This window comes from Podarcis melisellensis (assembly GCF_964234715.1).
Source record: "Podarcis melisellensis genome assembly, chromosome: 7".
In the NCBI taxonomy this organism is placed as follows: domain Eukaryota; kingdom Metazoa; phylum Chordata; class Lepidosauria; order Squamata; family Lacertidae; genus Podarcis; species Podarcis melisellensis.
In genome coordinates this window covers 84,685,272-84,710,516 of record NC_138539.1, presented here as the reverse complement: position 1 = coordinate 84,710,516, position 25,245 = coordinate 84,685,272, and the positions used below count along the sequence as shown (strand labels likewise).

At 45.9% G+C, this 25,245-nt stretch overlaps 1 protein-coding gene across 1 annotated transcript; it reads right to left on the bottom strand.

The window, feature by feature from the left end:
- Nucleotides 1-758: 758 nt before the first annotated feature.
- On the bottom strand, nt 759-24,767 carry DNAJC15 (DnaJ heat shock protein family (Hsp40) member C15). The gene is made up of 6 exons (XM_081917934.1): nt 24,591-24,767; nt 13,660-13,711; nt 12,983-13,056; nt 8,983-9,059; nt 6,412-6,482; nt 759-1,009 (listed from the first exon to the last, which is right to left on the bottom strand). Exons 1-6 carry the CDS (start codon nt 24,687-24,689, stop codon nt 939-941), a joined length of 444 nt encoding a protein of 147 aa, XP_081774060.1. The 5' UTR covers nt 24,690-24,767; the 3' UTR covers nt 759-938.
- Between the last annotated feature and the right edge of the window lie 478 nt (nt 24,768-25,245).

Sequence of the window (25,245 nt, the reverse complement as noted above, 5' to 3'; positions counted from 1 at the left end):
GGTTGTCTCTTCTGGGTAGACTCCAGAAGGGGCCTGCAACCCATTAGAAACACCAATTTTCTCTCTTGGTATCCAATCTTGAGAACGGAGCATTTCAGAGCTAGTTAGCTGATCAAACTCACCAGCTTCCCTAAGAAATGACTTTAGTGAGCTGCCTTTCCAAAAGCTGCCCATTGCAGTCTTGGATGGCTGCTACAAGGTCCTGTATGCAGACAGACTTTGCATTTGTGGTCAACCTCAGTTGGAAGACATCACACATTATCTGTTAGTCTGCTGGAGTGAACACAGGTTTCAGAAAGCAGTATCTATATCGCTTTCTGAAGCCTTTGTTCACTCCAGCAGGCAGGCACATCCCAGCAGAAACCGCCGGTTTCTTCTGAGTGATAACAATACCTTCTTGACACACAAAGTGGCACTCTATGCACTGGCTGCAAAAACAAAACCAGGAAAAAGGAGTTAGATAACATCACTATAAATTGTTGTGGCGATTCAGAAGTTCTATTTGAAATCAAGCTAGATTTGGCTTTCTCAGTTTCTCTGGTAACCTCTCTTACATCATGGATGCTGGCTCATCAATGTTGGATGTTGTTTTATTGGTAAGGTTGCTGCAGGTTTACTACGGACTTTGGCTTGAATAATAAGCTTATAATGTATTGCATGATCTCATAGGGGAGGGCTGCCATTGCTGATGTCTCTCACTGTTTTGGGAGTTTATTACCCATGCAAATATACTTCCCACAAGAACGGCAGATGTGAGGTTTCTAATACTGAAAGTGAATTTTATTATTAAGTGCTTGAAATTACAAATTCCACTTTCTGAATACACTGTGGCTGAAGATCAGGTCCAACATTAGCACCCAACACAAAACAGAAAGCTGCTTTACAGGAGTAAGCTGCATGATGTACGATGCTTCCTAACGAAACAGAATCCTGGAGCCCTAATGTTTACTGCTTGATTCCAACAAATCTTTTGCTTCATTGATTTTCATTGCCAAGTACGGAGAGCCACCTAAATAAAGAGAAGAGAGAATAAAGTGAAGACTACATAATGCTGGATTTAACAATAAGCCTACCCCGCAGTTATGGAAAGTAAATTTCACATGTCATCTCACCAAGTTTCATTAACTTTCTAACAAGAAATTGACACAAGTATCACAATCAACCACAATCCTAAGGGCAATTAAATTGCTTTTTCTGCTGGCGCAATTCTATCCATGTCTACTTGGAAGTAAATTCCATTAGAGTCCACTAGGGTTCAACTTACTCCCAGGTATAGTATAGCATTTCGGGTTAAGACACAAGACAACTGACTTTCCTAAATCTATTGACTAATGTCTCTTTTTGTTAGGAAATGGGTTCTCTGGAATATCCACAAGCAAAATTTTGGAGTGTTGCAGTTCAGAGCCTTCTCGGTGGTGGCACACCATTTGTGAAACCCTTGCCAGTGAGGCCTACCTGGTGCCAACACACTTTCAGCACCAGACAAGATGTTGTGTTTTCCCAGGCTTCTTAATAAGCTGCTTGTGTTTCATCTTAGCCGACCCAGAACTTCTGCTGAAGAGCAATATTTTGAATGAATGAATGAAGTGAAGCACTGATTTCTTCAAAGTCATTTCAGTCCAGTGCTGGGGTTTGAAGTCTATGTCAGGGCTGAGGAACCCAAGGGCCATATTCTCTCATGGGCAGCCTTTCAGGGGCCGCATGCCATGGATGAGGCTCTTTACCAGGCCCTGAAATTCCCCACTCCTTTGGGAAATGATTTATAATGAATTGAAGAAAATGTTGAAATATACATTTGTTAAAAAACCAGAAGCATTTTTATTAGGCATTACAGGTAATGAGATAAATAAGAAAGAAAAGAAGTTATTTTTATATGCAATGACAGCAACAAGAATACTGATGGCCCAGAAATGGAAACAGGAGGAGCTACCTACGATAGAAGAATGGAGAACAAAAATGATGGACTATGCAGAACTGGACAGAATGACAGGAAGGATCCGAAATTGACAAGATCAAAGATTTACAGAAGATTGGAAAAAAGTAATTGAATATTGGCAAAAATTAAGTGATAATCAGATTACGTTTGTAAGTTTTAATGAAGTGTTGTGATGGGAGAATGTTATAATTAGTATTAGTATTAAAAATGGGAGGAAGTTTATAGTAAATATTGAAGAAATGTGTAAAAAATTAAAACATGAAGGATTGGCAGACAAATTGAGGGAAGTCAAAAAAGAGAAATAAGATGTAATCAAGATGTATGGAATATATAATTTTGCTTTGCATTGGAAAATGTATATATATCTGTGTGTGTGTGTGTGTGTGTGTATAAAGAAATTCCCCACTCCTGACCTAGAGGCAAGGAAACACTGCTCTCCATCATAAGAAAGTTAGGATTGCTTTCCCAAGATCAATTCCACAAGGACAGATATATCGTTGTGCAGTAACAGCATCAAATCCTGAGCTCAGACCACAGGCAGATTAAGGTACCGCACCATGTTTAATTTATTTTTGACAGCATGCTTTGAAGGAAACTCCAGCAGGAATATTTTAACGTAGAATCATTAGGTGTGCACTGCAAACATGCCCCATTTTTCAGTTAAGGCACAGGCATACCAGCCAAATGCATCACATTAATGCTGTTAGGCACAGAATACTGCCTTCTTCTTCCCTGTCCTCAACGCTGCCACTGCTTTCCAGTCCATCTAACAATCTGATTACAGTTCAGCAGCCTCGATGTTTGTTTTTTTCACTCTCCTCGAGTGCCAACCATCTGCCTCCTGCCACTGAAAATAACAACGAAAGGTCTGTTGTCAGGAGCTCACCGTGCAGCAACGAACACCTAGATGTTTTTCTGGGACAATGTGCTTTCCACTGCAGAACGTTACAAACAACCTTTTCTAAGCATCTGCTTGGAGGAATCACATACAATGGAAATTCCAGCTACAGATTACCATGCTATGAGAACCCTGCACTTGGTTCCCTTCTTTTTATAGTTTTTAATCCACGTGCTGACCCCTCTGCATCTAGGGTCTGGAGGGAAGGGAGGAGCAAAGTTGTGCAATGCTGCACGCATATAGGCCCCTGCATAGAATGAACGCCATGTGAAGCATGATGCCGCGGGAAACATGAAACCTTACATGGGCACACCCCACATCTTGTATAACCCCACATCTTGTATAACATTACGTTAACATCAGAGCAGCAAGATGACAAGTGGGAAAGATACAAGACACTCTGCAGAACTTTCACAGCAGGAATCTGAGCATGCACACAACAAAATCCTAACATGCTGTCAGAGAACTGCCATCGGTTCAGGAGGGAGAGAGGAAAAGCCCAGTGGATTATAGAGAGCCCCCAGGGATCGTAGGGAGCAGCTCCTCTTCGTCAACGGAGGAGAGTAAACACGCATCCAGTGGAGAGGAGCTGCAGGAGTTGGAAGTGGCAAGGCGGTCCCAGGACTCCTTGCCTGGGAAAAGCGGGGAGGAGAGGGGTCCTCTGCTACCCACGCCCTCCTTGCGCAGAGAGCATCCGCGCAGAGAGGGGAGGCGCAGACTGGGCGTCAAGTAGCTGCTTTGCTGGGGAAAGTTTAAGAACCGCCCACTCACGGATTCTGCCAGCGATTGAGCCAGCCACGGGAGAGTGGGGCCCCGGACAGATAAGGTTTATTTTGGCAGCAGAAGCAAGGCTTTACAGCCAGGCAGGGAGATATTTGCCTGCTTACTCTCGAGCAACCCCTTGGAAACACTACACATGCATACTGAAGTGAAGTCCATAGTGCCTTTACACCATTTAACAGGAACAGGAAACCCCCACAAATGATACAGCTTCTCAAAGTGAGGCATTTAAGTCACCTTTGGTTAATCTGGGGAGGGAGAGGAGGCTAGAAAATTGGGTGGATGTTGCTATACAGGTGGGCTAAGGGAAAGAAGAGAAAAATAAGTGAAAGACGAGGAAGGAAACTATGCTCTGGTGGGGTGGCAGTGGGGAATCCTGTGGGTAAAAGGAGAACCCTGCAGCCCCAAACTCTGAAGAGGGGCAGGGAGTGCTGCATTGCACATGCTCCTGATAAGGATCTCGACAAAGAGGAACAGAAATACCTGGTAGATAACAGACATATCGTGGAATACGGATGTAACAGCAATAACACTTGTGATTCTTTGATACTGTATTATGTTCTCCCATCAGGAGATTTTACCGTAGTCACTAATCAATATAATTTTATCTGTGTCTAGGAGCGTGTAAATATGTACGCCAGAAACTTGCCCCAACGTTTATTCAGGTATATAATGCCTGAATACACAATATTACTCCGCCAGGGCAAGGCTGTAAATTGGCTGGCCTCAAATCTCATTGCTGAAAGTGCAGTAACTGGGAGAATCCCAAGCAGATGATGTTCCTTATCTGTGCTGGCCTTGGAATCACTAAAGAGCAGCATATAGCTTACACAGCATAGAGATTATTACCACAGCCTCTCAAAACGTCCCATGCAGGCACATATTACAACTGGCTATAATACGGCCTCCGTCAGAGGATAATAGGCATGGAGACAGAGCAAAAATACAAACTAGGCCACAGATATGAAAACATGATATCATCTACATTTGTCAGCTGTGTATTTTCAACTCTTCTAATATTTGAATGTAATGTTATTTCACCAGTCGCGATTGCTTTTTCAAAGCAAACCTCCATTAAGGAAATTGGCATTGTGCAAGACATTGTACCTGCAACATTCCCATGGCTGCTCTTGGAGCTGCCACGGCTTCTGCTGTGACAATGATTGATGTTTAGGAAGTTGACTGATGCCAGCAGAAGTGTCTTAGTCAAAGCCCACCCCCTAAAAATTATCAGAATGAGCTTGGCCTCCTGTGGGAAACTGGAATGGAAAAATCCCATGAAGGTCCCTTGGACAACTAAAACTTCACGCTGGGCCAAGACATCTGATATATGTCCAGCCCTTTTATGTCTTGGAATGATGGATGGGCTGGATGAAACGGAAGGAAGGATTGTGCCCGGTGCTGTCTCAAAAGCATTCTTCACATGTGTAAGTGGGGAGCCATTAGAGTTTTGTGCTTTAGCAACTCCCCCTTCACTGCAGCTGAACTGCAAACCTCTTCCCTTTGCCCATGACTCTCCAAGGTGTTAAGCAGCAGTGTTTTGACCACAGAATTACACTTCTTTGTTTGCCTCCAAATGCATTTTCTTCCATCACTGTCTCGTTCCTGAATCTACAGAGCAAATCCAATTTTATTGATTTATTTAATGAATAAATTACTAGTAAAAAGAGGGGCAGGAAGAAATAAGAACTGGTGTGCTCCACACCTTTCACCTTAATGAGGTCAGGATTAATTTTATACTCCTGAAATGAGAAGGAATAAACTATAAATCTGTCAACGAGATATAAAAGTCTTCACTTCCCCCCTTTTGGCTTTTTAAATACTGTGCAACTCTATACCATCTGTTGTTTCAAAGTACAAACAGCAATGAACATATGGGCTTTCCTTCCCAACCAGCTGTAGTGTAGTTAAAGTTATAATAAGAGCTTTTTGGGGAGATACATACATTAAAAACCTGGCTAGTTAAAACATCTGTGCCTGCTTTTATAGTTTTTAAGAGCGCTAAAATCTAGTACATACATTTGTATGACATTCTGCTCAAAAATGTGTTTGTCTATTTATGGCTGCACATACTCTGTTCATATAGACATGGATTTTTGCAGCTTCATGGTTAATAATCTACCTTCTTCAAAAGTGAGCTACTTCACACAGTGGTTCTTCACGCTGTGTTGGACAGCTACTTAGTTTGTGATCAAGTAAATGACCCCAAAGGCAGCTATACATTCCTTCCTTTGTATCACAGAGATCGGATGCAAATCTGTCTCATACTGCAGGCAACACTTCCGAGATATGTTTTGCAATGCACTGCAGTGAATTTGTGAAGTTAGTGGTTAGTGTTTTGCTTCATACACATGTGAAGAGAGAAGGTCTGGCAGCACATTAAAAAGGTAAAGGTACCCCTGCCCGTACGGGCCAGTCGTGTCCGACTCTAGGGTTGTGCGCCCATCTCACTCTAGAGGCCGGGGGCCAGCGCTGTCCGGAGACACTTCCGGGTCACGTGGCCAGCGTGACGAAGCTGCTCTGGCGAGCCGGCACCAGCGCAGCACACGGAAACGCCGTTTACCTTCCTGCTATAAAGCAGTACCTATTTATCTACTTGCACTTTAGGAGTGCTTTCAAACTGCTAGGTGGGCAGGAGCTGGGACTGTTTGACGGGAGCTCACCCCGCTGCGGGGATTTGAACCGCCGACCATGCGATCGGCAAGCCCTAGGCGTTGAGGATTTACCCACAGCGCCACCCGCGTCCCTATGGCAGCACGTTACCTATCAACTAATATTTATGAAACTCAAAGCTTACCTTTATCAGGGTGATTCAAAAGCATGATTCGTCTGTGAGCATTTCTAATCTTGGCCTTCCCAGCGGATGGACTGTAACGATAAATTTAGAGTGTTTACCATAAATAAAGATTCTTGCGGGCTCTAAATTAGCAAAATTGTTTTCTTCTGATAAACAACATCTAGAGGTAGTTACAGGTAGGTAGCCGTGTTGATCCGCTGTAGTCGAAACAAAAATAAAAATAAAAATCCTTCCAGTAGCACCTTAGAGACCAACTAAGTTTGTTCTTGGTATAAGCTTTCGTGTGCATGCACACTTCTTGAGATATCAAAGTATCTGAAGAAGTGTGCATGCACACAAAAGCTCATACCAAGAACAAACGTAGTTGGTCTCTAAGGTGCTACTGGAAGGAATTTTTATGTTTTGTTTTAACATCTAGAGGTATTTGCCATCTGGTGGGGAAGCGACAGTATTACATCCTTGAAGAATGAAGTTTCAAAGTAATCCATAGCTTTGCGTTTTGGGGATCTTTTGAGAGTGGTCTACACATTTACACATGAGTATTCACCTGTGCTGATCAGTGGTACGAGACACCTGCAAGCAGTGCCAACAGTCAAAACACACGGCGCTGACATAAAGTGTCTTGCTGGAGCATGAGATGGAAAAATCCCCTCCTAGTGGTGCAGCAATAAAACTGCTAGCACATTTGCAAAGCTAAGCAGGGTTTCAGATTGGATGGGGGACCGCGTGTTGAGATTCCTGCATTGCAGAGGGTTGGACCAGTCGACCCTCAGGATGCCTTCCAACTCTTACCATTCAGTGGAGAGAGTGGACTATCAAATCAAGCTGTAAGAGTACATCTTCTTCCCAACAGGTCCACCAGCCTGGGCACTGCTGTGTTGCAGCAGCCCTGTTGGGAATATCCAGCCCAGAGATCTATAGAAGGGCCTCATCCCCTTTGTCTGTTGTTTGGATAGCTGCTGTTTGTGGGGGGCAACTGGTGTGTCCTCTTCAGTGAGGCCATCACGAAGTTTACTCCAATCTGTTTGTCAGAGCTCATGTTTGCGGAAGAGTAGCCTGGCTGGGGACGCGGGTGGCGCGGTGGGTTAAACCACAGATCCTAGGACTTGAAGATCAGAAGGTCGGTGGTTCGAATCCCCGCGACAGAAGTCGACATTTCGAATCCCCACGACGGGGTGAGCTCTCATTGCTCGGTCCCTGCTCCTGCCAACCTAGCAGTTCGAAAGCACGTCAAAGTGCAAGTAGATAAATAGGTACCGCTCTGGCGGAAAGGTAAACGGCGTTTCCATGCGCTGCTCTGGTTCGCCAGAAGCAGCTTGGTCATGCTGGCCACATGACCCGGAAGCTGAACGCCGGCTCCCTCGGCCAATAAAGCGAGAGGAGCTCCGCAACCCCAGAGTAAGTAACGACTAGACCTAATGGTCAGGGGCCCCTTTACCTTTACCTAGCCTGGCTGGGGACGTGGGTGGCGCTGTGGGCTAAACCACAGAGCCTAGGACTTGCTGGTCAGAAGGTCGGAGGTTCGAATCCCCGCGACGGGGTGAGCTCCCGTTGCTCGGTCCCTGCTCCTGCCAACCTAGCAGTTTGAAAGCACCTCAAAGTGAAAGTAGATAAATAGGTACCACTTTGGCGGGAAGGTAAACGGCGTTTCCGTGCGCTGCTCTGGTTCGCCAGAAGTGGCTTAGTCATGCTGGCCACATGACCCAGAAGCTGTACGCCGGCTCCCTTGGCCAGTGAAGCGAGAGGAGCACCGCAACCCCAGAGTCGGTCACAACCTGCCTTGTGAATTTCAGGGAAAATCCTTTACCTTTAGCCTGGCTGGGAGTTGGGCTGACACCCACAAATCCAGGTCTACATGCCTGGTGTGTGGGAGACTGAGTGCTTGTTATAATGTAGTTCCACTTGTAGGCATTGGGCCGTGTAGTTTAATGAACTGAGCAGAGTGAATGATCATGGGCTTGCGGGAGGAAGTTGAGAGACTGCTTGGCAGGGCTGGCCTATCAGGTAAAATACTGAGGGGTGGGAGGGGGAGGGAATGGGTCACATGCACTGTCGGGGGGAGGAAATGTCCCCAAATGACTGGTTGACCCATACAGAGGCTACACACTCAGGTCTACACAGGACTCCTTCTGACTAGCTCATGTGCACAAAGCATAGATTTTAAGCCATCCAAGTTCTGAATCATGTAGAATTAAACATGTGCAAAACTGCAGAAGTATAACTGAATGTGCCACTTAAAACTGTTTTTAATACGGGAGAATTAGTACCCAAATTTGCTAATTTTCCCCTTCCATCTTCATCCTTTTTGTCCTGTCCAATTTAGTATAAGCCAATTTTTTTATTTTGTAAGCTATTTTGAATTTATTGGCAGAAGTATACAAGTATATAAAGGTAAATAAATACCAAGAGTTCTTTCAACACAGCAAACTGGTTAATTTTTGCAGGCCACTTCTTTGAGTGCTTTTTATCCTTAATAAAACTACTGGATAAGATGGCCTACCCCACATTTCACACCACTTTTCTTTCGGGCTTTGGCACTGAATAGATTCTGTTTCAATGCAAAACACTTACCTTGTGCCTAAAATAAGACTAGCTTCTCGATGATTCATTTTCTGTTCAAATCCGCCTTTATAATAGGAAGAAAGATTCTGTATGGGAGAGACAAGATGAAGTAATTTGATCTGTGTGTGAGGTATAATGACCTTGATTCAATTTTGTAGCTAGGGCAAAAAGTGGCAGCTAGGCAACTCAACATTTTGTCTTGCTGCAGTCGCACGGCATTGCTCTCAAACGAGCTGCGCTGCCTACCAATAACTGATTGGGCCAAGTTTAAGTTTTTGATTCTCACCTGTAAAGCCCTAACACAGGCATATGCAACCTCGGCCCTCCAGATGTATTGGGACTACAACTCCCATGATCCTTAGCTAATAGGACCAGTGGTCAGGGATGATGGGAATTGTAGTCCCAAAACATCTGGAGGGCTGAGGTTGCCTATGCCTGCCCTAACAGTTTGGGAGCAGGTGATGTATGGGAGCATCTTCACCTCTCTTGTCCTATTCAAGTGTTACAATCAGAGGAAGATGCTTTTCTGTGATGGCACCCTTCTTAATAAATCACCTCCCTTCTGAGCTCAGGCAGGTGCCAACACTGATGAAGTTTTGATGCCTACTAAGAATATATCTATGTTCCCAGGACTTTACAAGTGTTTAATTCCAACAGACTGTTTATGTTTCACCTCTGCCCTGTGTATATTGATTTTAATATGAATAGTATATTTTATACATACTCTGCCTCCAGACTGATGTGGCAAGTGGTATGGAATCATAGTTAGAAGGGACCCCGAGAGTCATCTAGTCCAACCCCTGAAATGCAGGAATCTCAACTAAAGCATCTCTGCCTCCAACCTCTGCTTTAAAAAGATCAGATTTGGTTCTGAAGTATGATCAATGGAACAAGACTTTTGCTGTTGCTAGAGGAGATAAAATCATATTGTATCTACTGTATACATTGGTGCCTCGCAAGACGAAATTAATTCGTTCCGCAAGTCTCTTCGTCTTGCGAGTTTTTCGTCTTGCGATGCACGGTTTTCCATAGGAATGCATTGAAAATCAATTAATGCGTTCCTATGGAAACCGCCTTCCCCCGACCTCTTCTGGCGGGCGGCATTTTAAAATCGCCCGGGACAGCGGAGGACTTCTCCGCTGTCCGGGGCGATTTAAAAGCCCCTGGGAAGGCAGGCAGGGGGGGCAAAGGCTTTCCCGCCCCGCCGCTGGGCTTCGGGACATCGTTCCGATGCCGGGCGGCGGGGGGAGGCTTTCCCGCCCCGCCGCCGGGCTTCGGGACATCGTTCTGAAGCCGGGCGGCGGGGGGAGGCTTTCCCGCCCGGCCGCCCGGCTTCGGGACATCGTTCCGATGCCGGGCGGCGGGGGGAGGCGTTCCTGCCCCACCGCCCGGCATCGGAACGATGCCCCGAAGCCGGGCGGCTGGGGGAGGCGTTCCTGCCCCACCGCCCGGCATCGGGACGATGCCCCGAAGCCGGGCGGCTGGGGGAGGCGTTCCTGCCCCACCGCCCGGCATCGGGACGATGCCCCGAAGCCGGGCGGCGGGGGGAGGCTTTCCCGCCCGGCCGCCCGGCTTCGGGACATCGTTCCGATGCCGGGCGGCGGGGGGAGGCGTTCCTGCCCCACCGCCCGGCATCGGGACGATGCCCCGAAGCCGGGCGGCTGGGGGAGGCGTTCCTGCCCCACCGCCCGGCATCGGGACGATGCCCCGAAGCCGGGTGGCGGGGGGAGGCTTTCCCGCACGGCCGCCCGGCTTCGGGACATCGTTCCGATGCCGGGCGGCGGGGGGAGGCGTTCCTGCCCCACCGCCCGGCATCGGGACGATGCCCTGAAGCCGGGCGGCTGGGGGAGGCGTTCCTGCCCCACCGCCCGGCATCGGGACGATGCCCTGAAGCCGGGCGGCTGGGGGAGGCGTTCCTGCCCCACCGCCCGGCATCGGGACGATGCCCCGAAGCCGGGCGGCGGGGGGAGGCTTTCCCGCCCGGCCGCCCGGCTTCGGGACATCGTTCCGATGCCGGGCGGCGGGGGGAGGCGTTCCTGCCCCACCGCCCGGCATCGGGACGATGCCCCGAAGCCGGGCGGCTGGGGGAGGCGTTCCTGCCCCACCGCCCGGCATCGGGACGATGCCCCGAAGCCGGGTGGCGGGGGGAGGCTTTCCCGCCCGGCCGCCCGGCTTCGGGACATCGTTCCGATGCCGGGCGGCGGGGGGAGGCGTTCCTGCCCCACCGCCCGGCATCGGGACGATGCCCCGAAGCCGGGCGGCTGGGGGAGGCGTTCCTGCCCCACCGCCCGGCATCGGGACGATGCCCTGAAGCCGGGCGGCTGGGGGAGGCGTTCCTGCCCCACCGCCCGGCATCGGGACGATGCCCTGAAGCCGGGCGGCTGGGGGAGGCGTTCCTGCCCCACCGCCCGGCATCGGGACGATGCCCCGAAGCTGGGCGGCGGGGGGAGGCTTTCCTGCCCCGCCGCCGGGCTTCGGGACATCGTTCCGATGCCGGGCGGGGGGGGGAGGCGTTCCTGCCCTGCCGCCCGGCATCGGAACGATGCCCCGAAGCCGGGCGGCTGGGGGAGGCGTTCCTGCCCCGCCGCCCGGCATCGGGACGATGCCCCGAAGCCGGGCGGCGGGGGGAGGCTTCCAAAGCCGTCCGGGGGCTTTTAAATCACCCCGGACAGTCCCGGGGCGATTTAAAAGCCCCCGGTTAGGCAGGCAGGGGGGGCAAAAGTCTTTGCCCCCCCTGCCTGCCTTCAAAAGCCGTCCGGGATAGCGGGAAGCGCTTCCCTGCTATCCCGGACCGCTTTTAAAATGCTGGCGGTGGGGAGCAAAGCCTTTCGCCCCCGCCGGCCTTCCTGGACCTCTTCTGAAGTCCGGAGGGGGGGGAAGGCTTTGCTCCCCACCGCCAGCATTTAAAAAAAGGTCCCCGAGATTTCCCTATGGGCTTTCGTCTTGCGATGCAAGCCCATAGGGAAAATCGTCTAGCGAAGCGTCGCAAAAACCGAAAAACCCTTTCGTCTTGCGGGTTTTTCGTCTTGCGAGGCATTCGTCTTGCGGGGCACCACTGTAGTCATATTTGACACAATAGCTGAGAGAAAAAAGTAAGTCATAAGGTCTCTTTGAAGTTTTCAAAAATGATTCTTAACTCCTAAGTCCTAAAGTATTAGCAGGGTGCTCTTTCCTACGTTTTGTGTGATTCTGAATATATTGAATTTCTATTTAAAGCTGTAACTTTAATATTGATCAAAGTCCCTTTGAATCTAATTTCATTTGCATTGAGGGATCAAAAGCGAACTAGTTGATCTGGAACCTGATTTATACAACTAAACTGACTAAAACTGGAAGGATGCACTTATTCACTCTGTGCATAGGAATTACGCATAGTAATGGTTTACTCTCTCAATCCATTATTTGAATGCACAATTTTTAAAAAGATATGATTGGCAAGACCTAGGGAAAACATGTGTGCACAGAACCAAAAGAAGGGGGGAAAGTTAATATGGAAGACATGAAATGGATAGTTGAACTAAAATGTTCGTTTTTCTTAAAACTTAATTCTGCTTTTTACGCCTGTCCTCTTGCCTTTTCTAAACAAGCTTCTTAAAATTGGCTATTGCCTGCAAGACTCAAGGAGATACTGTCATGCTCATCTGCCCTAGACCCTTTGGCTCAATGCTACGTGAGGTATAAGTGGGATTTGACAGAAGAAAGCAAACTACTTTGGATTCCAGTGAAGGACAAGTAGGCTGGCTGCTTGCCTTGCACCCCCAGGTTTCACTTCCACCCAGGACTGGAGGAAATGTAAAGGAAATGTGGTAACCATGTACCTGAGAGTCCCTTGACTGCCTGGCCAACCCAGAATTTACAGCCTTGGTGGGACAGGATGTGAATGAGTCCCTGTTCTGTTATTGTAGTCATCACCTAGTTGGGTCAGGGTTAGGTATACTTATCCTGCAACGTTATCTCTGTCTCTCTCAAGCTTCTAATCTCACCAGAGAGACCTGAGCTCTAAACTTACAGCGGCTGAAATTTTCCTTGCTGTTTCTGTGATTACTTGTTCTAGTGGTTTCCAGAGCTGGAATGCATAACGACCTATAAAATATTGAAACAAAAGGCAATTTAACATCTGTTCATCTGCTAAGCAAGCATGCAGCAACAGTAATTTCTGCAAGAAAACAGAGAAGAACCCAATTTTTCATCTCATTTGTCTGAAGGTCCAAATTGTTGCCCTTTCCTGATTCAAAACGTTCCCTGAGTGGCTGCTTTTGGAGGCAAGCCCAGCATTGCACCACGATGAGCTGGCAGGCACACCTCCCATTTATAGCATCACCAGGAAACCTGTCTTTTAAGAGAATCATCAGGAATAGCAAAATTCTTATGTTAATAAGAAAGTCTTTTATGAACCTGCCTTGTGAATTTCAGGGGAAATCTTTCTACTCAAATTTATTTCCTTGGTTGGGAAGCCTCCTGCTTAGGATACTGGAGGGTCACTGGTAGCTAGAGTAAGCAATCCAGGGCTCAGCGGGTCCATTATAAATATAGAAAATATAAAATATTACAATATAAAAAGAAGTTCAAGTCCTTTTCTCATTAAAACACATTACATTACTATTCAGTTTGTCTTAAGAAATGCAGTAATGGGTGACACATTTGTTTCTAAACACACACACATCTCTCTCCCCCAAAAAAACTTACCAGCAAAAGCAATGGCTGCAACACCAAGGCCAATACTTATCATAGATCGAGCCTGTTTAAAATAATAACATAATACAATTATATAGGAATGTATTAAGTTGTAACTAGTCAAGCTGGCAATACATATAACAAACAGTGGAGGAAAATACAAAAGGAGTCCATGTAATTTTAAATATTGACACCAGATTTCTAGGTGTCAATATTTAGTATTTTAATATGTTACACTTAATATGTTTTCTAAAGCACAGTACATACAGCCCTGCCCATAGCTCACTAGGCAACTTCCTTTCCTTTCCCCACAAAATCTTCCCTGCAGCACTATCTCAAGCCTGATGTAACGTATTTTTCACCCTATAGGACGCACCGGCCCATAGGACACACTTATTTTTTTGGGGGGGGGGAATAAAGGGGGGAAAATTATTTCCCCGCCGAGCCCCAAAGAGCAAAGAAGCCATAACAGCGAGTGGGATGGATCGTTTTTAGCCTTGGGGCTGGGGGTCCAGGAGCGAAGGCAAGGTTGCACAACCTTGCCATCGCTCCCGGAGCTTGCTTGCGTCGCTGGGGGCGAGGGGTGGGGGAAGCCCGAGCTTCCCCCGCCCCCAGAACAGGCTGTTGCCTGCAAGGCTTGCGGACACCTGCGTGAAGCACGGGGCGTCCTCCGGAGGGCGCCCCATGCTTTGAGCTGCAGGCTGCCGCCCGCAAGCTTTGCGAGCCCGCGGGAACTCCCCCCGGGCTCGGAAGGCTTGCGGATAGCTTCCTGAAGCCTGGAGAGGGAGAGGGGTCGCCTCTCGCTCTCCAGGCTTCAGCGAAAGCCTGCATTCACCCCATAGGACACACACACATTTCCCCTTCATTTTTGAAGGGGAAAAAGTGCATCCTATAGGGCGAAAAATACGGTAACTGGATTTTCAGCAGACTGAACCACACCTCTCGCTTCCAGCCAGTGTTAGAAATTTCCCAGGCGCCAGACGCTTTTTGCGACTGACAAGGGTCCAACTGGGACTACTTGGAGATCTCTGGTTGCCAGGTTGGCGACAGACATCTCCCTCTGGCTGGCCTCTCCAGCTTTCTTAAGTAGGTCAGCAGCAGAGCTTATTTATTGCATTTATATCCCACCTTTTTCTCCAAGGAATACAGTGGTACCTCGGGTTACATACGCTTCAGGTTACATATGCTTCAGGTTACAAACTCAGCTAACTCAGAAATAGTGCTTCAGGTTAAGAACTTTGCTTCATGATAAGAACAGAAATAGGGCTCCGGCGGCGCGGTGGCAGCAGGAGGCCCCATTAGCTAAAGTGGTGCTTCAGGTTAAGAACAGTTTCAGGTTAATTCGTTATTATAATTATATTTTATATAATAATATATAATTATTATATTTAATAATATAATATTATTAAATTAATTTATTTTAAAATAAAATAAAATAATTATTAAATTAAATAATAATAATATAATATAAAATAAATATATATTAACATATAATTATATAATATATAATACAATAAAAAAAGGCAAAGGTATGGGCCAGTCGTGTCCGACTCTAGGGTTGTGCGCCCATCTCACTTAAGAGGCCGGGGGCCAGCGCTGTCCGGAGACACTTCCGGGTCACGTGGCCAGTGTGACAAAGCTGCTCTGGCGAGCCGGCACCAGCGCAGCACACGGAAACGCCGTTTACCTTCCCGCTATATAAAGCGGTACCTATTTATCTACTTGCACTTAAGAGTGCTTTCGAACTGCTAGGTGGGCAGGAGCTGGGACCGAAAGACGGGAGCTCACCCCGCCGCGGGGATTCGAACCGCCGACCATGCGATCAGCAAGTCCTATTATTATAATTCAGGTTAATCCGACCTCCAGAACAAATTAAGTACTTAACCCGAGGTACCACTGTACCACTTAATCCTTACAACGCCCCTGAAATGTAGGCTAAGAGGTTGCTACTGACTCTAAGGCATAGCTGTCAACTTTCCCTTTTTTAAAGGGAAATTCCCCTATTCCAAATAGGATTCTTCGCAAGAGAAGGGAAAAGTTGACAGCTATGCTCTAAGGTCTAAGGTCACCCAGTGAGCTTCATGACAGAATGGGGGTTTGAACCCTGATCTCCTCGTCCGACACCCTCACCGCTACACCCCACTGGCTCCCTGTAGTCCTTCTGCTATGGAGCAGCTATATAAACTAAGCAGTTAATAAATATGGGGAAAGCAAAATGTCACTTTGTGAAAGATCTGAAATATTTCCCTTGAAGCTTGAATTTGTTTTATTCCAGATTGCTCTATTTGATGTTTTAATGTGTTGTAAACCGCTGTGATATTTTTTTCTGTAAAATATAAAGCAGTATAGAAACCTAGAAACGAATGATAAATTTCACAGTTTAAAAAAAGCGCTCTGTGGCAACTGCAACCTAGGTTTAAGGCACCATTTGGCAATTAGCTTATACACCTCAGTTTCTGCTTCCAGCAATTTCCATACTTTGGGAAACATGGAACCACGACTGTTTATTACCAAGATTATACACATTTTATTTTATTTTCAGACCACTCTTCAACCTGCATATCACAAAATATAAACATTAGATTTAACAGGATTAAAACCACTGCATCCAACCATTAAAAAATAAGCAGGCTTAGGGTTGCACACATACCCAATGCCTGGGTTGATAATATGTGTTTTAAGCTGCCACTGAGAAATCATTGATGAGGGATAAAATTGTACCTCCAAAATGGTGGAACATCTACATATGAGGTGCCACCATAAAGAAGATCGTATCCTGATATATTTTAATTTTGTTTTTAAAATTTTAAATTTATCATTTGCCCGATAATAAATGCTGGAAATGTAAAGAAAATGAAGGCACATTCTTTCACCTTTGGTGGACGTGCCCAAGGATTAAGGCTTTCTGGGAAATGATATATAATGAAATGAAAAAGGTATTTAAATTTACCTTCCCGAAGAAACCAGAGGCCTTTCTCCTGGGCATGGTCGGCCAATTGGTGTCAAAGAAGGATATAACTTTCTTTATGTATGCAACAACAGCAGCAAGAATACTCATTGCAAAGTACTGGAAGACACAGGATCTACCCACTCTGGAAGAATGGCAGATGAAGGTGATGGACTATATGGGACTGGCAGAAATGACCGGCAGAATCCGAGACCAGGGAGAAGAGTCAGCGGAAGAAGACTGGAAGAAATTTAAAGACTATTTACAGAAATATTGTAAAATTAAGGAATGCTAGAATGATGTCAGATAGAAATTAAGCGGTTTCCAGCTGCAATGTTTCAAGAGATGAAAAAAAAGGTTTTAGAAGTAGGTTAAAATTTATTGATAAGGATTTGCTGAATTAACAATCTGAATTGGAATACAAAAAAGGGAGGTATGAGGAGGTCTGGGAAATAAGTTAATGGAAAATAAGTTATGAAAATTTTGTGTGTTTTTAATTATTTTTATTTTTGGTTATTTTTCTGGTTTTTTTTCCTTTTTGATTTTTATTGTATTAATATTGAAAACCTTTATAAATATCTTATATAAAAAAAAGAAGATCGTATCCTGAATCACCATAATATGAGCTCCCCCTGAAGATAGCAAGGCTTGGATTGGCAGATATGGGGAGAGGCATTCATGTACAGTCGTACCTTGGTTGGCGAACAGAATGCATTCCGGGAGTCCGTTCAACTCCTGGAACCATTCAAAAATCAAGGTGTGGTTTCCGATTGGCTGCAGGAAGTTCCAATTGGAAGCCACGGAAGCTGCATCGGACATTCAGCTTCTGAAAATTGTTCAAAAACCAGAACACTCACTTCCGGTTTTCGATCATTCAATCATTTGGGAGCTAAAATGTTTGGTAACTAAACCGTTCGTCCACCAAGGTATGACTGTACTTCGTTTCTCAACACACCAGCAAAAGTAATAGTTGCAACACCAACACCAGTGGTGATGAAGTCGTTCAGGGCTTTATACGTTTAAGATCAACACCCTGAATTGGCCTAGTAGTAGATCAGCAGCCAGTGCAGCTCCTGAAGAGTCCCATTTGTTGTACTGTTCAAAGCACTAGTGGCTGCATTCTGCACCAGCTGCAGTTTCCAGACCCTATTCCAGGATAGGTCCACATAGACTGTGTTAGAGTCACCTAGCTGGGAGGTTATTAAGCCATGAATAACTGCAGCCACGTTACACTAGTCCAGGAAGGGCTATAGCTGGCAAGCCTGATGCAGCAAGAAATAGGCCCTTCAGCACCAAATCCATCTGGGTCTCAAATAACAAAGCCTCCCAGTCCTGTTATTTCAAGGAGAGCACAACTCTATCAAGAACACTATGTTACCGCAATGCAGTGTGCTCTATATCGGGCTGCCCTTGAGGCTACTGCAAAATTCAGCAGCTTGACTGCTCACTGGGGCAGTATAGAGTGGTACCTCGGGTTAAGAATGTAATTCGTTCTGGAGGTCTGTTCTTAACCTGAAACTGTTCTTAACCTGAAGCACCACTTTAGCTAATGGGGCCCCTGCTGCCACCACCGCACGATTTCTGTTCTCATCCTGAAGCAAAGTTCTTAACCCGAGGTAATATTTCTGGGTTAGCGGAGTCTGTAACCTAAAGGGTATGTAACCCGAGGTATCACTGTATCACCATCGTATTATGGTGCTACTGACAGAATTGCTTTGGCTGTCCATTCTCGACCAGACTAGTTTCAAGGTCCTGTTACTGGTGTACAAAGCCCTACATGGCCCATGACCATGCTAATATCTACAAGATGGGTTGACTATGTAGGGGTAAGACCATCACCACATTCCACATTCCAACCCATTAGGAGCGCCATTGCACACAATTGCACCCAATGTTGGAACGGGACCTTTAGTGCAGCCGCAACCACCTTTTTGCACTGCTAAAGACATTCCTCTTTCAACCAGCCTTCTAAATGAAGATCTTTTCCCTAGTTGCTGTCTGCACTTGATTTGAAGTGACTTTATGTATGTGCTGTTATTTTAAACTGTATCAATTTTTTTTAAATTGCTCTTATATGCAGTTGACCCACCATCAAAGGTAAAATCTTGCAAAGTCAGGAATTCCCCAGAACTTAAAAGGTCTACTGCCAGTAAGAACTATAAAAACCATTTATGTATCCCCAGTGGTGTTTCCACAAACTGCAGTGTGAGAAATCTTGCTATAAACATGGATTCAATGAGAAATGCAAGGTCACATTTAAAACAATTTTTAAAGTGTTCAGTGACAGCAAGACCCAGCCCAAATCCTACAGCACTATTCAATTATTTTCTTGCCATATGTCTCATTTCCGCATGGCTTGCTTCTGCATAAAGAGATTTAAGGTTTTTGTATCATCCACACATGCAGTTGCTGAACATTTACAGCTGCATAGTCTTGCATGGCAGGGGACTGGACAAGATGATCCTAGATGATCCTCAGGATCCCTTCCAACTCTACAATTCTCTCTCTGATGCACTAATAATATTGATTTCACAGAAAATAAAATTCTTTTTCCTAGTCACATGTAAATAAATAACATGTGAAACTATCAATAAAGGTACTCAGTGCTGTTCTAAGCTAAAAAGCCAAAGAGCTTTAAAGGTGCTGCACTTAATTTCATTGAAGTAAATTGTAACTTTTCTCTATAAACTTGTTGTGAAATGGTAGTACAGTAACACTTTCCAGTATCTGGGAAAACAGGAAATTCTAACAAACTTCATCTCACCTGTTAACGTGGCTAGACTTTATGGCCCTGCATAGAGTGAATATGCTGTACTGATTCAGCGCTTGCTTTCATTCCCTAAGAAATCACATTAATATTCTTTAACACCCCAGCAGATGCACCACTTCAAGTGATTACAGTTCGCTGTTGGAATTCTTGTCATGTTTTGCCTGGTTACAAAAACCTAACTCATCATTTTCAAGACTAATTCTTTCCACTTGTATGGCATCTTTAATCTAAACCTCTTGAAGCAGTTTACAAACATTAATTCTTACAATAAGAGACACAAGGTAATTAGATTGTTCATTTTGCTAATGGGAAAAGGCTATGTTTGCTGCCCCTGACCTCCAATCTATGCCAGAAGAAAACAGGTACTTTGTGTTAAGTGATCAAAAGGTTCATAGTATATTAGTACAAAACCAAAACAGATAACAGAAGTTGATCAGGAAGGGACTGGTGGTTGAGTGGCTCAATATGGCAGCAAGCAGCTAAAGTAAATGTCATTTAGGTTTCTGACCTGCTCTATTGCTCTCTGCAATGAAAGAATGACATGCATCCCAACCCTGCAATTAAAATGTTTACATATTACACATTTTTATTTGCCTACAATCCCCAAGCCTACCATGACGTTTCATTTTGATATATTCCTACATAAATCATGCAGTCTCATTGGAGCAGTTAGAAACTCAGATATGTAAGCAAATTGCCCCTTAAAGCTAGGTTACAGGTGCAACAAAGGAATGCCTAGTCACCATTTTTTCTTCTTCAAGATTACAAAGCAAAAAATGAATTTTGTATATTGTCAACGTTTTCATATATTTTACAATTCAGTCACACATTTTACCAATTACAGCAATTTTTTTTGAAATGTGAATTAATGCATAATTCACATCAGTGACACATTTTTAATATCACATTTTAAATACCAATTGTTAACTGGAAACCACATAAATAAATGGGGGTCAGCCACAGCAATAGTGGCCAACAATAAGTATTTATAAATACCAGTATGTATATCTATATGTACTCTTAACCCAATATGTTGCAGCTTCAGCAAGTACTGCTGTCACAGTTAAATTTGCCTTTTAATCAAAATTATTGGAAGAACGGGCCTAACAGCACAATTCTAATCATTTCTAAATAGAAATAGATGTTACCGAATTCAAAAAGGCTTACTCTCAGACAAATGGGATTGTGATTCATTATCTCTCCAGCAGCATGCTTTCGATTTGCAAGACAGCAGTGGAAAACTAACTATGTAAATGTTAATTCATTTTGCAGACCTTCCTTTTAATATCCAGAATCCGAGAATCTCTTAAAACATAAAAAGATTAATGTAAGCACTACCCTCCCTCTCTCCCTTAATGGCTGCCATGTCCACTAAGTAATGTTTTCTTGTGTAAATACAACGAATGGGGCTCCAGTATTAGGGATTCATCACAATAAAACAACAAGGAGATGACACTGTAGCCTAAGCGAAACAAACATTTGTAGGTTACAGTTGCCTTCATCAGATGCATACAGCAGTCTGACGAAGTGGGCTGCTTAAGTCTTTAAAATGTCATAGTATTAATTTGTGAGAAAGGGTGGTTTACAAACTTAATATAAATTTATATAACGTCTATCCCTCAAAATGCCCATTTCGTATTTATGCTTTTCCATCAGCTTATCAGCTGTGACAGAAAGATATGTAACATGTTCTAGGTAACTTTCTTTGTATAGGAATGCCATCTTTTTCCTGGCGAGCACCTGCGGCTGCAGCATATGTGGATCAGGTAGAAATTCAACTGGTGATGCTTATTTTATCACCATATGTCTGAAATGGGGAGGTTCCAGAAATTTGACCTCTGCCTGTCATCAAGCTGTCACAGGTACAGAAATTCTGTCATTAAAAAGTTGTAACTCTGGGTAGGAGCTTGTTTCTCAAATAAGAACAAAACCAGTTGCTTTAATACATTTAACTATGTTAAATGTGGAGAAGGAAGAAAACAGAAGTGCAAAACTGGACTGCAGAAGAGAAGAATTGGCTTCAGAAATGGGTTGGGCAAGTGAAAGCAAACTTAGTAACTGAATGGTGTAAAAGGCAAAATATTTGTGTGAGAAACCAGAGGGTTGGTGCTGTGGTGTATTTATTGTAATTAACTATGTTGTAATAGTTCATATAGGCATGTTGTTCTAATTATTTTATTAATTGCTTTCTAATGATTGCTTCCCCCATGTTTTTAGCTGTTTCTATTTTATCTGTAAGTCACTCTGAGTTCCTGTCTGGGGGGGAAAGCAGGATATAAACATAAAGCAAAACTTACATCTATCTGGCCACTGGAGCAAAAACCGAAGCCTCACAAGCCAATCCTGTTAAGAATCGGTGCTATATATCTCTAGTTAACAAAGCGAAAGAACATTTCCACTTTTCTTCTCGCCTATCTGCACAAATCAGTGTGCCCCGTGGCACGATGGTTGACAGGCATATAGAAATACTCTTTTTATGTTTTCATGAAGTCGCGGAAATTCGCATAAGGAACTGCCAACACCAGAAACCCCAAATGGAGAAAGTGCCCAGATGGTCACAACACTCATTGGTCAGAATAGGGTGGCGAAGTTGGAAAGAACACCCCCCAAAAAAATTCCCCCCTAGCACCAGTTTGGGCGTAGGGCAGGGATAGGCAACCTAAGGCCCAGGGACCGGATGCGGCCCAATCGCCTTCTCAATCCGGCCCGCGGACGGTCTGGGAATCAGCGTGTTTTTACATGAGTAGAATATGTGCTTTTATTTCAAATGCATCTCTGGGTTATTTGTGGGGCATAGGAATTCGTTCATCCCCCCCCAAAAAAAATACAGTCCAGCTCCCCACATGGTCTGAGGGACGGTGGACTGGCCCACGGCTAAAAAAAGGTTGCTGACCCCTGGAATAAGCAATGGTCAGCAGATGCAAGAGACGAGCCCCGAATGTTGGTGCTTGATAGGTATGTGAGCACAAGTGACTATGAAAGCGCATGTAAGAGAAGGGCTCTCCTAGTGTCCTCCCCTCAGACTCCTTTCCCTGTTGGGGGAGAACATAGAGCAACGGAGACAACTGTGTGGGAAGTTGCTATGGCACTCCCTGTGCAATGGTTGTTTGTGCTGCTCAGACTGTCTTCCTGAAATACCAAAGGCACCGTGACTGTGTCCTCCGCGCCTTGCTGCTTGTTCTGCTGGCCTCCTGTACCTTTTTTAAGCTGCAGGGTACAAATCAACTAACATTTTGCTTGCTTTCCGATTCACTCTCTCTGCAGCTCATCTCAGCCATCTTCCAGGTAGGCTTCTCCACGAATGACTTGTCCACTACCTCATCCCAGCAGGGCTCAGGGTCTGCTCTCAGCCCCTCTGAGCTTCTGCAAAGGCAGATGTCAGCCTCCCTCACACTGCAGGCACAATGGACACACACCATCCCAACCTCCAAGCAGGGCAAGACTCCAGGAGTTCCAGGCATAAACCCAGGGTTTGCGTTCCACTTGGAAATGGGGACAATGGAGTAGAATGTGTACAGTGGTACCTCGGGTTAAGTACTTAATTCGTTCTGGAGGTCCGTTCTTAACCTGAAGCACCACTTTAGCTAATGGGGCTTCCTGCTGCGCCGCCGGAACCCAATTTCTGTTCTTATACTGAAGCAAAGTTCTTAACCCAAGGTAATATTTCTGGGTTAGCAGAGTCTGTAACCTGAAGCGTATATAATCTGAAGCATATGTAACCTGAGGTACCACTGTACTTTTATTCAAAATTAATCTCGGGGTTATTTGTGGGGCACAGGAATTCATTCATATTTTTTTTTCAAAATATAGTCTGGCCTACCACATGGTCTGAGGGATGGTGGACCGGCCCACAGCAGAAAAAGGTTGCTGATCTAAGTGCTGCTAAAGGCAGAAGGGAGATTATCTTGGCTGCAAGTCAAGAGGTGCTGTTCACATGTAGCCTTGCATTTGCCACACTACAGTTGTTTTCTGAAACTCCTTGAGTTTTCAAGCTTGTGTTGCTTTCTAGATTTCTGGAACATACATAATGCAGCACAAGTCACAATGATAGGCAGCTGTTAACAAAATGCTTTATAAATTCAGACGCAGTATACTTTTGAGGTAGTGATGTATGGAAGTGAGAGCTGGACCATAAAGAAGGCTGATCGCCGAAGAATTGATGCTTTTGAATTATGGTGCTGGAGGAGACTCTTGGGAGTCCCATGGACTGCAAGAAGATCAAACCTATCCATTCTGAAGGAAATCAGCCCTGAGTGCTCACTAGAAGGACAGATCGTGAAGCTGAGGCTCCAATACTTTGGCCACCTCATGAGAAGAGAAGACTTCCTGGAAGAGACCCTGATGTTGGGAAAGATGGAGGGCACAAGAAGAAGGGGACGACAGAGGACGAGATGGTTGGACAGTGTTCTCGAAGCTACCAGCATGAGTTTGACCCAACTGCGGGAGGCAGTGGAAGACAGGAGTGCCTGGCGTGCTCTGGTCCAGGGGGTCACGAAGAGGCGGACACGACTAAACAACAACATACTTTTGAGGATCAGACACTGAGGACAAAGGCACAAGAATCACGGACACTCCAGCAAGTTGTATTTAACATGGAAGGAAGCATTAAACTGCAGAAACATTGAAATATGCACAGAAACTGATGGGTAGCACCTCTGTGCCAAAACAACTCCCTAGGGCAGTGTTCCCCAACCTTGGGCCTCCGGCTGTTTTTGGACTACAATTCCCATCATCCTTGACCACTGGTCTTGCTAGCGAGGGATGATGGGAGTTGTAGTCCAAACACAGCTGGAGACCCAAGGTTGGGGAACACTGCCCTAGGGCATTTCTCTGAAGCGCAGGGGAGGGGGGTCTCCGCACAGGCCCTGCTCTCCCCTCTCCCTCGCCCTTCTGAGGAGGTGGCCTTCCTCCCATGACACTTTGGGGAGCTGGGGACCTGAGTCAAAGACGCTGGAGGAGGAGCTGGAGGCCGCCGCTTCCCTCCCCTCGAGCACCAGCGGGGTCTGCAAGGGCGACGGCAGGTCCTGCGCCGCCCCAGAATGACGAGAGGCGAAAGAGAAAGGAAGGCCAGGACGAGGCCTCCCTACTGCGCAGGCGCGGCGGAGGGACGTCGCCATGGCGACAGCCGGTTGCTCGAGTGGGCGCCCAACTCCCACTAGGCCGCAGGGTGCGTGCGCACGCCGCTGAGCCACCCCCCCGCCACCCTATCCGACTCAGTCCACTCACCAGCCCCTCGTTCATGCCGGGCCCGCCGCCGCTGCCGCCGCCTTTGTACTCGGCATAGCGAAGGCGCTCTCCCTCCGAGGCGCCCTTCGCGCTCCCCATCCCGGCCAGGCAAAGCGAAATGGAGAAAGCGAAGGCGGCTACGGGGCGCCGCGAGGGACAAACTCGGCACGCCTCTCTTCGCTTTTGCCCTCCCATGGACAGGGGAAGCTGCCCTGAGCATGCGCGACATCAGTCAGCCGCCTCGAGCCCCTGCTGGGAAAAAGGCGGCGTGTAAACGAAATACGTAGTCGGAACAAAATAATAAAAATCCAGTAGCAACCAACTAAGTTTGTTATTGGTATGAGCTTCCATGTCCATGCACACTTCTTCAGATACACATTTCGTGTGCGTGCACACGAAAGCTCATACCAATAACAAACTTAGTTGGTTTCTAAGGTGCTACTGGAAGGAATTTTTTTTATTTTGTTTCGACTACGGCAGAGCAACTCAGCTACCTACCTGTAATGAAATACATAGTTATCTTGGGGATTTTAGCGCTCTGGGTTAGCGGCTGGCAACCCTACAAAAGAGATGCAAGAAATGAATTAAGTCATTCTGCTCTAGGTGCTTAGCATGGCACTGATAAATGCTCACTCCGTTTTTCAGGAGGCGTTCA

Bases quoted from the DNA above. Each gene is read 5' to 3' on its own strand.
- DNAJC15 (XM_081917934.1), bottom strand. From the start codon at position 24,689: ATGGGGAGCGCGAAGGGCGCCTCGGAGGGAGAGCGCCTTCGCTATGCC. The intron at 13,712-24,590 runs GTGAGTGGACTG...TATTTTAAACAG, and splicing joins CCGGCATGAACGAGGGGCTG to GCTCGATCTATGATAAGTAT. The intron at 13,057-13,659 runs GTAAGTTTTTTT...AATATTTTATAG, and splicing joins TGCAGCCATTGCTTTTGCTG to GTCGTTATGCATTCCAGCTC.